The 17,570-nt window shown below is 34.6% G+C and overlaps 1 protein-coding gene across 4 annotated transcripts in view; it reads right to left on the bottom strand.

The window, feature by feature from the left end:
- The window catches only part of OXR1 (oxidation resistance 1), a 369,883-nt gene that overhangs the window by 37,136 nt on the left and 315,177 nt on the right, over window positions 1-17,570 (bottom strand). For all 4 annotated transcript variants that reach the window (XM_073794664.1, XM_033842652.2, XM_033842653.2 and 1 more), the window contains one exon: window positions 15,652-15,814. In XM_073794664.1, coding sequence (XP_073650765.1) covers window positions 15,652-15,814 — 163 coding nt within the window. The remainder of the gene's footprint in view (window positions 1-15,651; window positions 15,815-17,570) is intronic.

Genomic DNA, 17,570 nt, shown 5'->3' with positions numbered 1-17,570 from the left:
TCCTTCCTTCCTTCCTTCCTTCCCTCCTTCCTTCCCTCCTTTAGACAACGAATCATCCCAAATTGAGGAGGTGGTCTCTGACAGCAAGATTTATGATTTTTCCCCCTTTACCTCTTTTTGTGAGGGTGTATGTGTACGCTTCTGTGTAAGACTTTGTCTGTACAGCTTTGCTTCCAACATTTGTCCTAAGGTTCTATCTGTCCTTTTTTTTTTTTCTAATTAAGAATTTTTTAATTCAATAACTTTATTATACTTTATTTTATTTTTACTGTATCTTTTTTCTTTTTGTTTTTCCTTCTTTTCCTCCTTCCTTCCTCCCTCCCTCCCTCCCTCCTTTCGTTCCTTCTTGCCTTTTTTCCTTCTTTGCTTCTTTCTTTCTTTCTTCCTTCCTTCCTTCCTTCCTTCCCTCCTTCCTTCCCTCCTTTCCTTCTTTCTTTCCTCATACGTCTACTAATTCCCTCTACTTTTTCTCCCTTTTATTCTGAGCCGTGTGGATGAAAGGCTCTTGGTGCTCCAGCCAGGAGGCAGGGCTCTGCCTCTGAGGTAGGAGAGCCAACTTCAAGACACTGGTTCACAAGAGATCTCCCAGCTCCAGATAATATCAAACGGCGAAAATCTCCCAGAGACCTCCATCTTAACACCAGCACCCAGCTTCACTCAACGACCAACAAGCCACAGTGCTGGACAACCTGTGCCAAACAACTAGCAAAACAGGAACACAACCCCACCCATTAGCAGAGAGGCTGCCTAAAATCATAATAAGGCCACAGACACCCCAAAACACACCACCAGACGTGAACCTGCCCACTAGAGAGACAAGATCCAGCCTCTTCCACCACAACACAGGCACTAGTCCCCTCCACCAGGAAGCCTACACAACCCACTGAACCAACCTTAGCCACTGGAGACAGACATCAAAAACAGGAGGAACTACGAACCTGCAGCCTGCAAAAAGGAGACCCCAAACACAGTAAGATAAGCAAAATGAGAAAACAGAAAAACACACAGCAGATAAAGGAGCAAGATAAAAATGCACCAGACCTAACAAATGAAGAGGAAATAGGCAGTCTACCTGAAAAAGAATTCAGAATAATGATAGTAAGGTTGATCCGAAATCTTGGAGATAGAATGGACAATAGAATGGACAAAATGCAAGAATCAGTTAACAAGGACCTAGAAGAACTAAAGATGAAACAAGCAACGATGAACAACACAATAAATGAAATTAAAAATACTCTAGATGGGATCAATAGCAGAATAACTGAGGCAGAAGAACGGATAAGTGACCTGGAAGATAAAATAGTGGAAATAACTACTGCAGAGCAGAATAAAGAAAAAAGAATGAAAAGAACTGAGGACAGTCTCAGAGACCTCTGGGACAACATTAAACGCACCAACATTCGAATTATAGGGGTTCCAGAAGAAGAAGAGAAAAAGAAAGGGACTGAGAAAATATTTGAAGAGATTATAGTTGAAAACTTCCCTAATATGGGAAAGGAAATAGTTAATCAAGTCCAGGAAGCACAGAGAGTCCCATACAGGATAAATACAAGGAGAAATACGCCAAGACACATATTAATCAAACTGTCAAAAATTAAATACAAAGAAAGCATATTAAAAGCAGCAAGGGAAAAACAACAAATAACACATAAGGGAATCCCCATAAGGTTAACAGCTGATCTTTCAGCAGAAACCCTACAAGCCAGAAGGGAGTGGCAGGACATACTGAAAGTGATGAAGGAGAAAAACCTGCAACCAAGACTACTCTACCCAGCAAGGATCTCATTCAGATTTGATGGAGAAATTAAAACCTTTACAGACAAGCAAAAGCTGAGAGAGTTCAGCACCACCAAACCAGCTTTACAACAAATGCTAAAGGATCTTCTCTAGGCAAGAAACACAAGAGAAGGAAAAGACCTATAATAACGAACCCAAAACAATATAGAAAATGGGAATAGGAACATACATATCGATAATTACCTTAAATGTAAATGGACTAAATGCTCCCACCAAAAGACACAGACTAGCTGAATGGATACAAAAACAAGACCCTTACATATGCTGTCTACAAGAGACCCACTTCAGACCTAGAGACACATACAGACTAAAAGTAAGGGGATGGAAAAAGATATTCCATGCAAATGGAAACCAAAAGAAAGCTGGAGTAGCAATTCTCATATCAGACAAAATAGACTTTAAAATAAGGACTATTAAAAGAGACAAAGAAGGACACTACATAATGATCAAGGGATCGATCCAAGAAGAAGATATAACAATTGTAAATATTTATGCACCCAACATAGGAGCACCTCAATACATAAGGCAAATACTAACAGCCATAAAAGGGGAAATTGACAGTAACACATTCATAGTAGGGGACTTAAACACCCCACTTTCACCCATGGACAGATCATCCAAAATGAAAATAAATAAGGAAACACAAGCTTTAAATGATACATTAAACAAGATGGACTTAATTGATATTTATAGGACACTCCATCCAAAAACAACAGAATACACATTTTTCTCAAGTGCTCACGGAACATTCTCCAGGATAGATCATATCTTGGGTCACAAATCAAGCCTTGGCAAATTTAAGAAAATTGAAATTGTATCAAGTATCTTTTCTGACCACAACGCCATGAGACTAGATATCAATTACAGGAAAAGATCTGTAAAAAATACAAACACATGGAGGCTAAACAATACATTACTTAATAATGAAGTGATCACTGAAGAAATCAAAGAGGAAATCAAAAAATACCTAGAAACAAATGACAATGGAGACACAACGACCCAAAACCTGTGGGATGCAGCAAAAGCAGTTCTAAGGGGGAAGTTTATAGCAATACAAGCCCACCTTAAGAAGCAGGAAACATCTAGAATAAACAACCTAACCTTGCACCTCAAGCAATTAGAGAAAGAAGAACAAAAAAACCCCAAAGCTAGCAGAAGGAAAGAAATCATAAAAATCAGATCAGAAATAAATGAAAAAGAAATGAAGGAAACAATAGCAAAGATCAATGAAACTAAAAGCTGGTTCTTTGAGAAGATAAACAAAATAGATAAACCACTAGCCAGACTTATCAAGAAAAAAAGGGAGAAGACTCAAATCAATAGAATTAGAAATGAAAAAGGAGTGGTAACAACTGACACTGCAGAAATAAAAGAGATCATGAGAGATTACTACAAGCAACTCTATGCCAATAAAATGGACAATCTGGAAGAAATGGACAAATTCTTAGAAATGCACAACCTGCCAAGACTGAATCAGGAAGAAATAGAAAATATGAACAGACCAATCACAAGCACTGAAATTGAAACTGTGATTAAAAATCTTCCAACAAAGAAAAGCCCAGGACCAGATGGCTTCACAGGCGAATTCTATCAAACATTTAGAGAAGAGCTAACACCTATCCTTCTCAAACTCTTCCAAAATATAGCAGAGGGAGGAACACTCCCAAACTCATTCTACGAGGCCACCATCACCTTGATACCAAAACTAGGCAAGGATGTCACAAAGAAAGAAAACTACAGACCAATATCACTGATGAACATAGATGCAAAAATCCTCAACAAAATACTAGCAAACAGAATCCAACAGCACATTAAAAGGATCATACACCATGATCAGGTGGGGTTTGTTCCAGGAATGCAAGGATTCTTCAATATACGCAAATCTATCAATGTGATAAACCATATTAACAAACTGAAGGAGAAAAACCATATGATCATCTCAATAGATGCAGAGAAAGCTTTTGACAAAATTCAACACCCATTTATGATAAAAACCCTGCAGAAAGTAGGCATAGAGGGAACTTTCCTCAACATAATAAAGGCCATATACGACAAGCCCACAGCAAACATCATCCTCAATGGTGAAAAACTGAAAGCATTTCCACTAAGATCAGGAACAAGACAAGGGTGCCCACTCTCACCACTCTTATTCAACATAGTTTTGGAAGTTTTAGCCACAGCAATCAGAGAAGAGAAGGAAATAAAAGGAATCCAAATCGGAAAAGAAGAAGTAAAGCTGTCACTGTTTGCAGATGACATGATCCTATACATAGAGAATCCTAAAGATGCTACCAGAAAACTACTAGAGCTAATCAATGAATTTGGTAAAGTAGCAGGATACAAAATTAATGCACAGAAATCTCTGGCATTCCTATATACTAATGATGAAAAATCTGAAAGTGAAATCAAGAAAACACTCCCATTTACCATTGCAACAAAAAGAATAAAATATCTAGGAATAAACCTACCTAAGGAGACAAAAGACCTGTATGCAGAAAACTATAAGACACTGATGAAAGAAATTAAAGATGATACAAATAGATGGAGACATATACCATGTTCTTGGATTGGAAGAATCAACATTGTGAAAATGACTCTACTACCCAAAGCAATCTATAGATTCAATGCAATCCCTATCAAACTACCATGGGCATTTTTCACAGAACTAGAACAAAAAATTTCGCAATTTGTATGGAAACACAAAAGACCCCGAATAGCCAAAGCAATCTTGAGAACAAAAAAAGGAACTGGAGGAATCAGGCTCCCTGACTTCAGACTATACTACAAAGCTACAGTTATCAAGACAGTATGGTACTGGCACAAAAACAGAAAGATAGATCAATGGAACAGGATAGAAAGCCCAGAGATAAACCCATGCACATATGGACACCTTATCTTTGATAAAGGTGGCAGGAATGTACAGTGGAAAAAGGACAGCCTCTTCAATAAATGGTGCTGGGAAAACTGGACAGGTACATGTAAAAGAATGAAATTAGAACACTCCCTAACACCATACACAAAAATAAGCTCAAAATGGATTAAAGACCTAAATATAAGGCCAGAAACTATCAAACTATTAGAGGAAAACATAGGCAGAACACTCTATGACATAAATCACAGCAAGATTCTTTCTGACCCACCCCCTAGAGTAATGGAAATAAAAACAAAAATAAACAAATGGGACCTAATGAAACTTCAAAGCTTTTGCACAGCAAAGGAAACCATAAACAAGACCAAAAGACAACCCTCAGAATGGGAGAAAATATTTGCAAATGAAGCAACTGACAAAGGATTAATCTCCAAAATTTACAAGCAGCTCATGCAGCTCAACAACAAAAAAACAAACAACCCAATCCAAAAATGGGCAGAAGACCTAAATAGACATCTCTCCAAAGAAGATATACAGACTGCCAACAAACACATGAAAGAATGCTCAACATCATTAATCATTAGAGAAATGCAAATCAAAACTACAATGAGATATCATCTCACACCAGTCAGAATGGCCATCATCAATAAATCTAGAAACAATAAATGCTGGAGAGGGTGTGGAGAAAAGGGAACCCTCTTGCACTGCTGGTGGGAATGTGAATTGGTTCAGCCACTATGGAGAACAGTATGGAGGTTCCTTAAAAAACTACAAATAGAACTACCATATGACCCAGCAATCCCACTACTGGGCATATACCCTGAGAAAACCGAAATTCAAAAAGAGTCATGTACCAAAATGTTCATCGCAGCTCTATTTACAATAGCCCGGAGATGGAAACAACCTAAGTGCCCATCATCGGATGAATGGATAAAGAAGATGTGGCACATATATACAATGGAATATTACTCAGCCATAAAAAGAAACGAAATTGAGCTATGTGTAATGAGGTGGATAGACCTAGAGTCTGTCATACACAGTGAAGTAAGTCAGAAAGAAAAAGACAAATACAGTATGCTAACACATATATATGGAATTTAAGAAAAAAAAAAAAATGTCATGAAGAACCTAGGGGTAAGGCAGGAATAAAGACGCAGACCTCCTAGAGAACGGACTTGAGGTTATGGGGAGGGGGAAGGGTGAGCTGTGACGGGGCGAGAGAGAGTCATGGACATATACACACTAACAAACGTAGTAAGGTAGATAGCTAGTGGGAAGCAGCCGCATGGCACAGGGATATTGGCTCGGTGCTCTGTGACAGCCTGGAGGGGTGGGATAGGGAGGGTGGGAGGGAGGGAGACGCAAGAGGGAAGAGATATGGGAACATATGTATATGTATAACTGATTCACTTTGTTATAAAGCAGAAACTAACACACCATTGTAAAGTAATTATACCCCAATAAAGATGTTAAAAAAAAAAAAAAAAAAAAAAAAAAAAAAAAGATCTAAACCAGTGGGTCTCAAATTTTAGCCTACACCAGAATCACTTGGAACGTTTGTTAAAACAGAATACTGGGCTCCAAAACCAGTTTCTGATAAGCCGACTGAAATGGTGCCTGAGAATGTGTATTTTTTAATTTTTATTTTTTTTTGGCTGCGCTGCGGCTTGTGGTATTTTAGTTCCCTGAGCAGGGATCGAACCTGGGCCCTGAGCAGAGAGTCCCAACCACTGGACCATCAGGGAATTCCCTGTACTTTTTAAACGAATTCAGAGATACTATTGCTGCTGGTTGTGGTCTAGGGACCACACTTTGAAAAACAACTAAACTACAATGAGATATCACTTCACACTGGTCAGAATGGCTATTATCAAAAAGACAAGATATAACAAGCATTGGCGAGAAAAAGGAGAAAAGGGAAACCCTTATGCACTATTGGTGGGATTGTAAATAGGTGTAGCTACCATGGAAAACAGTATATTTTTTGAGGTTCCCCCCAAAATTAAAAATAGAACTACCATATGATCTAGCAATTCCACTCCTGGGTATTTATCTGAAGAATGAAAACATAAATTTTAAAAGATACATGCACTGCCATGTTCACTGCAGCATTATTTACAATAGCCAAGATATGGGAACAACTTAAGTGTCCATCAATGGATGAATGGATGAAGAAAATGTGGTATAGATACACAGTGGAATACTACGTAGGCAAAAAAAACCAAAAAACAAAAACAGGAAAAGACTGAAATCTTGCCATCTGAGACAACATGGATGGACCCTGAGTTCATTAGCTAAGTGAAATAAGTCAGACAGAGAAAGACAAATATCATATGACCTCATTTATATGTGGAATTTAAAACAACAACAAAAAATGAAGCTCATAGATAAAGGAAACAGATTGGTGGTTGCCAGGGGGGTGGGGGGTGGCATTGGGGAGGGCAAAATAAGTGAAGGGGGGCTCAAAGGTACAAACCTCCAATTATAAAATAAGTCATGAGGATATAATATATAGCATGGTGAATATAATTAATAATACTGCATTATATATTTGAAAGTTGCTAAGAGAATAAATAGATCTTAAAAGTCTTTATCACAAAAACGATTAACTAGACTTACTGTGGTGATCATTTCACAGTATATATAAATATCAAATCATAATGCTGTACACCTGAAACTAATATGTTATATGTTATTTATACCTCAATTGAAAAAGAAAAATCAACTGGTCTAAGCTATTTTAAGTGTGATTTTCTGTTTCTTGAAGCCAAATGCTTCCATTTAATAAATACAATACCTACCTAGCAGACATAAAATGAGCTCAGTAAATCTCCTTCTTGCCCTTTCTTTTTTCATAATACTCAGAAAACATAATGCTAGGTCATTTAAATTTGTCTAGACACCCCAGGGCTTGAAGCAGATGTCAATTTAGCATTAAAAATGTAAAATGACAGGCTATAAAATGAAGCACTTTTAAAAACATAACCAGCTTAAGGTTGAACATAATCTGTTCTCATAATTCACATATTCAACTTAATTTTTTTCCTTTACTTTATCAGGGCTGAAATTACTGAATTACCTTATATCTGATATCCTCTAAGTTGGGAGTGGTCTACTAGAAGCAATAATGCATTATCTACCTACTCAATATTTAAAGTAATATTTTAATTTTTAAAATCATAAAATAGTCTGTCATTCATTCATCCCTTCTCACAATATCAATTAGACATTTTGTGCTTTAATAGAAATTTTATAGTCTATAGCTTTTGGCTAGTAACTGAGATAGATTATTAATAGGGAAAGCAAAGCATTGGTTCAATACTTTCCTGAGGTAGTTAACATCAGTAATAGTCAAAGCAGACCATAATGACTCCTGGGTGCTAAATGCTAATATGAAAAAACATAATAGCCTAGAACTAGAGACCTACTCTACAGCACAGTGCCTATAATAATACTGTACTATATACTTGAAAATTTGCTAAGAAGGTAAATCTTATGTTAAGTGTTCTTATTACAAAATAATAACTATAAAGAGGTGAGAAGAAACTTCTGGAGACGAATGTTTACGGCATAGATTGTGGTGATGGTTGCATGGATATACACTTGTCTCCAAACTCATCAAGTTGTATATATTAAATATGCACAGCTTTTTGTGTATCAATCATACCTCAATAAAGAGGTTTAAAAAATACTCAATATAGAAATATTATATAAGACAATTTGTATTAACTCATAAATTCTAATTGTTTTTAATGCTTTTGATTTATGAATTTTTCATATTTACTAAATTTCTTTGGCATTATGATTTGTAATCCTATGTGATTAGATCAATGTAAAAAAAAGTATATTCTTCTTTAATTGCTTTTATCTGAGAAATGTGACCTCTACTTAGTGACTCAGAGATAGAGACTACTTTCATTTTGAACAAAATCAATTCTGTATGGATTTTTCAGGCTAGGCTAAGAGATCAGGAATTTTGTTTTATATATTGACTCAATTTTAATTTTGGCATTACTTGTGCTTTAATTTAAAAAACAAAACGAAACAAAAAAACAACGCATGTGTTTAAGAAAATGAACACCAGAATACTCATTGTCTGGCAGCTTAAGAAGTAAAACATTAATCAAACAATTGAAGCCTCCTGATACTGGTGCTTCTTAGAAGTTGCAGCAATACCAAACTGTTAGTCTTCTCTGAGAAACCTAATAAACAACCACAGCAATAACTCTAATTAATTAGTGACAACTAAGAAAACAGAACTGATTCCACATGATGATTACCACATCCTAGTGGAAAGCCAAATCAATAAGGATATAATATGGTAAATTTTACAGCCTAAATTGCTAAGATTAGGTTAAATATATTACATTTATATAATTAAAATGGAGAACATTAAAAATTAATGTCAAAATGGGAAGATCCTATAAATGAGTTACAAAATTATCTACGCCAGAAAGCAGATTCTAAAATACTTGGAGTAACTACAAAACCTTTGTACAGGTTTATTTAATAAGCAGCCAATATATTTACACTTACACTTTCACTTAAATGAAAGCTTTGATTATTTGAGAAAATGTGAGTCATGTCAAGCACCTAAAAATGAACAAGTCATATCAGAAACCAAACACTGAATGGAACATATTTTTATCAATACTTTGGCAAGTGTAAGAAGTAAGAAGTAAACCAGAGTAATCTTCTAATAACAATCATTGCTTTTAAAAATGAAAAGCACTAATACATTATATAATTTACTATGGGCATGTAATTTTAGTAAATCCATATTTTAAAATTTAATCAACAAGGATAAACCTGGGGATAAAATCTTACTAAACTTGTATTTTAAAATTTAACCAACAAACATAAGCCTGGGAGGTAAACTTTTAAATAAATCAATTAAAGCTAATTTAATAAAGTCAATTTCTTAGTTGTTTTGACCACTGGATGTTTTAATTAGTAGGTCTGGAGTATGAGAGATACTGCACTACAAGTGGTATAAAATTAACTTTAGAGATGAAAAAAAATTGAAAACTTTTTCTGCCAGCTCTTTTCCCAAAAGGAGTGGAATGTCAACCCAAAGGAAGTGGTACAACAAGCAATTTTAACTTCAAAAGTTCTACTTTTGAGGCATGTCATCAAGCAGCAAGACTGGTACACTCAACACATGTGACAAGCTGAAACCTAAAACTTTCAGAGGATTCTAGTAGAGTGCCTACTGAAGTTGGTATTTGGGGCCGAGGGTAATAAAGCCTGAGGGGTGTAGTTATGTGCTATGGTACCTGGTGATAGGATAAAACTGATCTGTATTACTGTAGCATCATTTTTATTTCATGATAAGAATTTTAAAAGTTTTTTAGGTACATCAGATAAATTAAGAAGATAAATGCAAAATTCACATGAACCTTAAAAATAAAACAGGCTTCAAAGTTACTTCAGGCTTACTGTGGTAGGCACTGCTTTAGACTATACCACTGGACACTTGGGTACTTGTCAAGTACATCAAACTTTAAAGCGCATTTGATAGATAAGTTCAACAGGCATAGAACAATGAAAAAAAAAGTATGGAAGGCCTGGTATATTTCTTGATTTCCCTTTCCTTGTAGTGCCTCTGAGTACATAAGGTGATAGGAGTCCTTTGGTATGTAAGGGAGCTATGCCTGAAGTAACTATGTCAGGATTGCTACTATTGATAAGAACTCTTTTTAAAAATCAAAGCATAAAATGATTAAAGAAAGTTTCTCCACAGTGAAGCAAATTTATGTTTTTGGTGTGCAGATGCAACACCAAAATAAGGGGAATATTTTGAAAATGTTTTATACATTGTAACTTGCATGACAGACACCTGAAAATTAAAGTATATTATGACCAATATAGTCTGAAAGTATCTTTTGTCTTAGCATTATATATGTTTAACACAACACCCAAAGTGGTGGCTTGGGGTAGTACAGTAGTTATTCCACCTCTACTGTACAATGTAATCACCTGAGGAGCTTTAAAAGAACACTGATAAGTAGGTCCCACCCCAGGGCTTCTGATTTAATTGCTCTGAGGTGACCCTGAGTATTAAGATTTTTGAAAGCTCCCCCAGATGATTCAAAGGTTCTGCCTAGGTTGAGAACTTGGTGTGGTAAAAGAGTTTAGTCTCTGAATTACAGATTAACCACTTTGAGGATTTTAGCTAAAATTAAGCTTAAGAAACAAGCTTAGAGAAATTATCTGTAAAATAAAGATAAGAGTCTATGATTAAGTGGGATGCAATAGATCTAAATATTGATTTATAGGAAATTCAAGGCAGAAGAACATGTCAGTAAGGCTGTGGGGATGTGATCAGCAAAATCCAGACTATGGGACATTCTACAGGAAAAATATGATTTCTTAAAAGCTAAAATTACAAGGTAAAAAAGCAAAGCAAGGCAAACAAATGGAGGGAGAACCTACATCTACAGAGAATTAAGAGACGTTTTAACTAATCGGAACATCTAAACCTTAGTTGGATGCCAATTCAAACAGCAAACAGTAAAAATACATTCATATTACGTGTATTTTAAACATTTTTATCACATTTGAAGAAATGTGAACTGGGGAAAAGGAAGGATTACAGATAAAATAAGTTGAGAAAGCTGAGTGGCACATGCAAATACTATACTATTAATCTCTGTATTTATGTATTAATCAAATCAAAGCACAATCATCAGCAAACAGTAGGGGTCAAAATAGGCATCTTTTCCCACCTTTACCTGACACTGCTGAAATGCCATTAGTGTATTTTCCTTTTCAGTGAACATCCATAAAAACACTCCCCATCAAAAAAGCAAGTAATATTTCTCACAAAACTGCGAAGGCCCACATAAAATATTATCCTCAGTAAACATGCTCTACTGACTTCTTGCACTGAATACTGGCAGAAACCAGAAGACTCTACAATTGTTCCTTTTCAGTCGCAAGATAGGGTTATTAAACTACCAACAGCAGAAGAATTCATAATTAAGAAACTCAAGACAGTATGGTTAAAAAAGAAACAATGTTGAGGTAACCTGATGTTTTATGCTAACTATATTTATATTGACTAATGACTAAACTAGAACAATAAAGAGTACATATTAAATAACATCAATCTGTTACACATCTTGAGTTACATGTATAGTATTTCTAGATTCTTTCTCTCAATATTCAGGAATCTTAGTTCTAATGTATCTTAAGGGGTTCTTACTCCTGACAATCTTAAAATTTAGCTATCTTTTCTCTTTGCTAGTAAAGGTAGGTTTCTGCTGCTCTCACTTCTCTCTGGAATTCACTGTACAAATCTCTAATACTGCTCTCCTTTTTTTCCTTTTCTCATCATTTCTAATTCTTGAATTCCAACCTTTTCTAATTATCTTCAGAACTGACTTTCAATTTGCACATTTGGGATCTGAAATTGTTTCAAGTATTGTAGAATTTTTCTTGCTACAAAAGGTGCACATTTTAGTAATTTGGGGTGCCACAGTTAATGAATCCTTTTAGGGTAATGATGAGGATAGTGTAAGATCAAAGAAGAGTTACTAAAGTCAAACAGAAGTACCAGGGAAAATAATCCTGGTAGAGGATTAAAAAGGAAGATAATAATAATAAATAATAATATTTAATTATATTTAAATATTAATGATTGATAATAAATTATCATAGTATATAGAAAAAATATGTTGTTACTAATGTGCACTGGAAGGAAGAACAAAGACAAATGTATTAAACTTACAAAGGTATGTTTCTTTAAACTCACTAGGAGAAAGAACTTTCTAACAGAACTGTCCTAAACTGAAAAGTACTGCCCTTTGAGGTAGTAAGTTTCTTATCACTAAATATATTACAGCAGAACCAAGAATAGTGTAAAATGTAAAATGAGAGAGGCTGAACTGTCAGTTAATTCCAACTTCCAGAGTCTATGGCTTTATGACAAAATATTTACTACAAGTGACATAAGAACTTATTTTAGGATACAGATCAATTTTTAATAAGTACAAGTTTCATTATTTATTTTAATCTATGTCCAAATTTATTCATTAATGCTGTAAGTATTTATCGAGGATGAATTATATGCCTGTACTGTTCTTAGCTCTGCAGATAGTGTATGAAACCCATAAAACCCTGTCTTCATGCCACTTACAGAGGTAGGGGGACAGGAAGGAAACAGAAGAGAAGTAGTAGAGGAGGTGAGTTTATCATATGCAGAAGTTTCCTCAATGTATAAATTTCATGTTAGGCATGAAATAAATTCATCCTAAATTCTAAGTCACCTCTTCTCCGGCCGTAGGTAGAAATTTTGAATTACTCTTATTTTATATATGTCTCTAGTCAAATTCCTTTTTTAAAAAACATCCTTTTAACAATTAAAATACTTCTTATGTCGTTTTACATTTCTTGAAACCCATAGAATGTACAACACCAAGAGTGAGGCCTGAGGTAAACAACAGACTTCTCATAGAAAAAAAAAAAGCAACAACAACTTTTTAGGTACTTAGTAGCTATCAGGCACTAGACCAACACTATACAAGAGAAATACAATGCAAGACGTATGCAAGTACAAATTTTCTAGTGGACACATGAAAAAAGGAAAAAAAAAGTTAAATCAATTTTAATATATTTACTTCACCCAATATATCCAAAATATTATCATTTCAACATAATCAATATAAAAATTAATCACATTTTTTTCTTTCAATTCTAAATCTTTAAAATCCAGTATATATTTTGTATTTACAGATTATCTCTATTTGGACTAGCCACATTTCAAGTGCTCTACAGCTACAAGTGGCTAGGGGCTATTGTATCTATAGGAATTAGTATATTTTAACTACATCTCAATGCAGACACCAAATTTCATAGGAAATACCTGAACTTACTTAGATCATATTTAGATTTCATGAAATTTATAGTTGAAAGAATAGATTCATATATCCAAGTTGTTTCAAACATATTTAAACGTCATCCAATACCAAATCAAGTATCGGTTTTTACATTTAAATTATTTAAAAGTAAATAGAATTAAAACTTCAATTCCTTAGTTGCATTAGCCACGTTTCAAGTACTCGATAGCCACATGTCAACAGTGGCTACTATATTAGATAGCGCAACAAAATGTTTCTAGACAAGGCAGCAAAAAAAGTTTTTAAAATTAAATTTTTTATCATCCATCTTCTTTTTATTTGAATCAATTCTAGTTGAAAACAAGTGAGGGGACCTTTTTTTCCTTTAGAAATCATAACCTGAAGAGTCTTCCACAAGAACTGAGGCAGTTCCTTTGAATCAAAATGTCAATACTCAAAAAACTAATAATAAAAGTCTATTATTTCCAAAGTTAAGTATTCCAATCCCAAAGGAGAGAAAACTCTCAACTCCCTTACTTGATTGAAAATATTGCCATCCACCTTGCCACCCAAGTTAGAAACTTCACCATTACCTAATTGTCACTAAATCCTGTCTTATTAGCTAGGTAATACATTTTTAAAAAACTTTATTTTATCCCCTTCCACTCTACCTTCTATTGTTACTACCTTTGATCACCTGGGCTATTTTAAAAGTATCCTAAAGCTAATTTTAAATACATAGGGATTATTTTGTGCATGTGAACACCCATTTCATCACCAAGAATAAAATACAGACCATCTCCAGTACTCTATATAAAGTTCCCTCCTGCCCTTTGCCAAGCCAAACTCCCAGAAACAGGTAGTCTGGTGGACTTTTGACTAGTTTTGCCCTTATGAATTTTATGTAAATGGAATTATACAGTATATAGTTTTTTATGTCTGGCTTGGCTTCTTTTATTAAACTATTATCTTTGAGACTCATCCATGTTGTTGTTACCAATAGAACCTTTTTATTGCTATATTATTTGGAATTATATAAAATTCTGAAATTTATTTATCCAATCTCCTGCTGTTAGGTATTCAGGTTGTTTCCAGTTTGTGCCTATTGTGAATAAAGCTGGTAAGAAGATTAATAATGTTGGTTTAAATATTAAAATAACTCAAAATAAATGCTCAAAATATGTTAAACTCTTTTCCTCCATTATGTTGTAGTCACAGTAGAAACTGATGCTGTATATACCACAGAATGGACTTAGGCACATACAAAATCAGGTTTGCATTTTGAACAAAAGACATGCCATGTATACCTTCAATCATTATACATGTTAAGTACATACACAATACATTCATCACATAAACAACTGCAAACATTAACACCACATGGATAACAAAATTTGATTCAGTTTATTATCACATTTTAGCATCTGCTTTGTATTTTCTAACGCACAAAGAGATTAATCCAGGCAACCATAACAAGAGAGAAACTGGATACTGTCACCCACCCTATCAATCCCACAAGACAAAGCATGTAAAAACATAATATGTAATATTAAAAGATGGATCTAAGAGGGGTTATAAAAAGTTGATTAGTGTTAATCTGATCATTTAGACAAGCTCAGTAAATTTGAGCACATAAAACTTTCATTACTTAGTAAAATTAGCATCAGCTTATTTCCCTAGCACTACTGCTAAACTGATGTCAAAATAATGCTTTATGAGCTTATTAGAAAGGAGTGCTAATTTGCATGAATGAGTTAAATAACTGCTGTACTGCCTCCATGCAGGAGATAACATTAAAACAAATCAGAAACAAAACAAAACAAAACAAATCAGATCTGAAATAAGTATTTTATGAAAATTAGTATAACAGCAGTTAATATTATTCTAAAGTTCACTCAATAAAAGGCATTTTATTGCTATAGGTTGCTTCTCTAGTATTTTAAAGGAAAAGGAAAATGACAAATAGGAATAAACCAAAGTTACTAATCAGATTTATTCAATAAACATGTATATACATGGACAGTGAACCTTTAAAAAATTACTCTTTTGTACAAAGATCACTTGCACTTTGCCTGTAACTACTATAAAACTATAAATTCACACAAAGCAAAAAGATAAATGAAATCTTCACATTTTTCCCCTTACCTCCCATTCTCTAGCTGCTGCTTCATTAGTAGAATCCTCACTTGTTTCCGATTCTTCAATCTTTTTTACTACTATAAATCCAGGTTCTCTGGTATATTCACCAGTATCTTCTGCATATATTTCTGGACTCCACTGAATGAAGAAGGCATACAAGTGGTCTGTCCTGTTAGAACAAGCGATTATTAATAATAGACCTAGTATTCTGTGCTGTTAGCTAGAGTTTAAAAACTATATTTGTTAAATATTTTCACAAAACTTGAAGACTTAAAATATACAAAATATATACCATGCTTTATTTAAAAATAAAACAAAGCCCACTACCAGGAAGACATTAACTTAAAATTTTTTGGCTGTGTTCTGTCAAGCTCTGAGAAATCTACATTAGGATTTTCTCTAGCATGGTTTTGACATGCTCAGATGCTGTCCACAGTAATGTTTCTTTTCTTTAAAGAAACTTAGTAATGGAAAGGAAAACTGAACCCACCATTTTGACCTCATTTACACAATGATCTAATTATATAAAATATAAGTAAACAACTAACTAATTACCAATTTTAAAACCTGGACATTATACAGATTTTCTCCAAGTTAATAGAAATTTAGTATGTTTAACTTTTATTTTTTTATTTTTATTATTTTTTTTGTGGTCTAGAGTTTTTTTCTTTTTTTTAACATCTTTATTGGGGTATAATTGCTTTACAATGGTGTGTTAGTTTCTGCTTTATAACAAAGTGAATCAGTTATACATATACATATGTTCCCATATCTCTTCCCTCTTGCGTCTCCCTCCCTCCCACCCTCACTATCCCACCTCTCCAGGCAGTCACGGAGCTGATCTCCCTGTGCTATGCGGCTGCTTCCCACTAGCTATCTACCTTACGTTTGGTAGTGTATATATGTCCATGCCTCTCTCTCGCTTTGTCACAGCTCACCCTTCCCCCTCCCCATATCCTCAAGTCCATTCTCTAGTAGGTCTGTGTCTTTATTGCTGTCTTATCCCTAGGTTCTTCATGACATTTTTTTTTTCTTAAATTCCATATATATGTGTTAGCATACGGTACTTGTCTTTCTCTTTCTGACTTACTTCACTCTGTATGACAGACTCTAGGTCCATCCACCTCATTACAAATAGCTCTATTTCGTTTCTTTTTATGGCTAACATTCCATTGTATATATGTGCCACATCTTCTTTATCCATTCATCCGATGATGGGCACTTAGGTTAGGTTGTTTCCATCTCCGGGCTATTGTAAATAGAGCTGCAATGAACATTTTGGTACATGACTCTTTTTGAATTATGGTTTTCTCAGGGTATATGCCCTGTAGTGGGATTGTTGGGTCATATGGTAGTTCTATTGGTAGTTTTTTAAGGAACCTCCATACTGTTCTCCATAGTGGCTGTACCAATTCACATTCCCACCAGCAGTGCAAGAGTGTTCCCTTTTCTCCACACCCTCTCCAGCATTTATTGTTTCTAGATATTTTGATGATGGCCATTCTGATTGGTGTGAGATGATGTCTCATTGTAGTTTTGATTTGCATTTCTCTAATGATTAATGATGTTGAACATTCTTTCATGTGTTTGTTGGCCATAAACTATCAAACTCTTAGAGGAAAACATAGGCAGAGCACTCTATGACATAAATCACAGCAAGATCCTTTTTGAGCCACCTCCTAGAGAAATGGAAATAAAAACAAAAATAAACAAATGGGACCTAATGAAACTTCAAAGCTTTTGCACAGCAAAGGAAACCATAAACAAGACCAAAAGACAACCCTCAGAATGGGAGAAAATATTTGCAAATGAAGCAACTGACAAAGGATTAATTTCCAAAATTTACAAGCAGCTCATGAAGCTCAATAACAAAAAAAACAACAACCCAATCCAAAAATGGGCAGAAGACCTAAACAGACATTTCT

This window comes from Tursiops truncatus, chromosome 17, assembly GCF_011762595.2.
Source record: "Tursiops truncatus isolate mTurTru1 chromosome 17, mTurTru1.mat.Y, whole genome shotgun sequence".
Taxonomy (NCBI): Eukaryota; Metazoa; Chordata; class Mammalia; order Artiodactyla; family Delphinidae; genus Tursiops; species Tursiops truncatus.
This window is presented reverse-complemented; position numbering and strand designations above follow the sequence as displayed.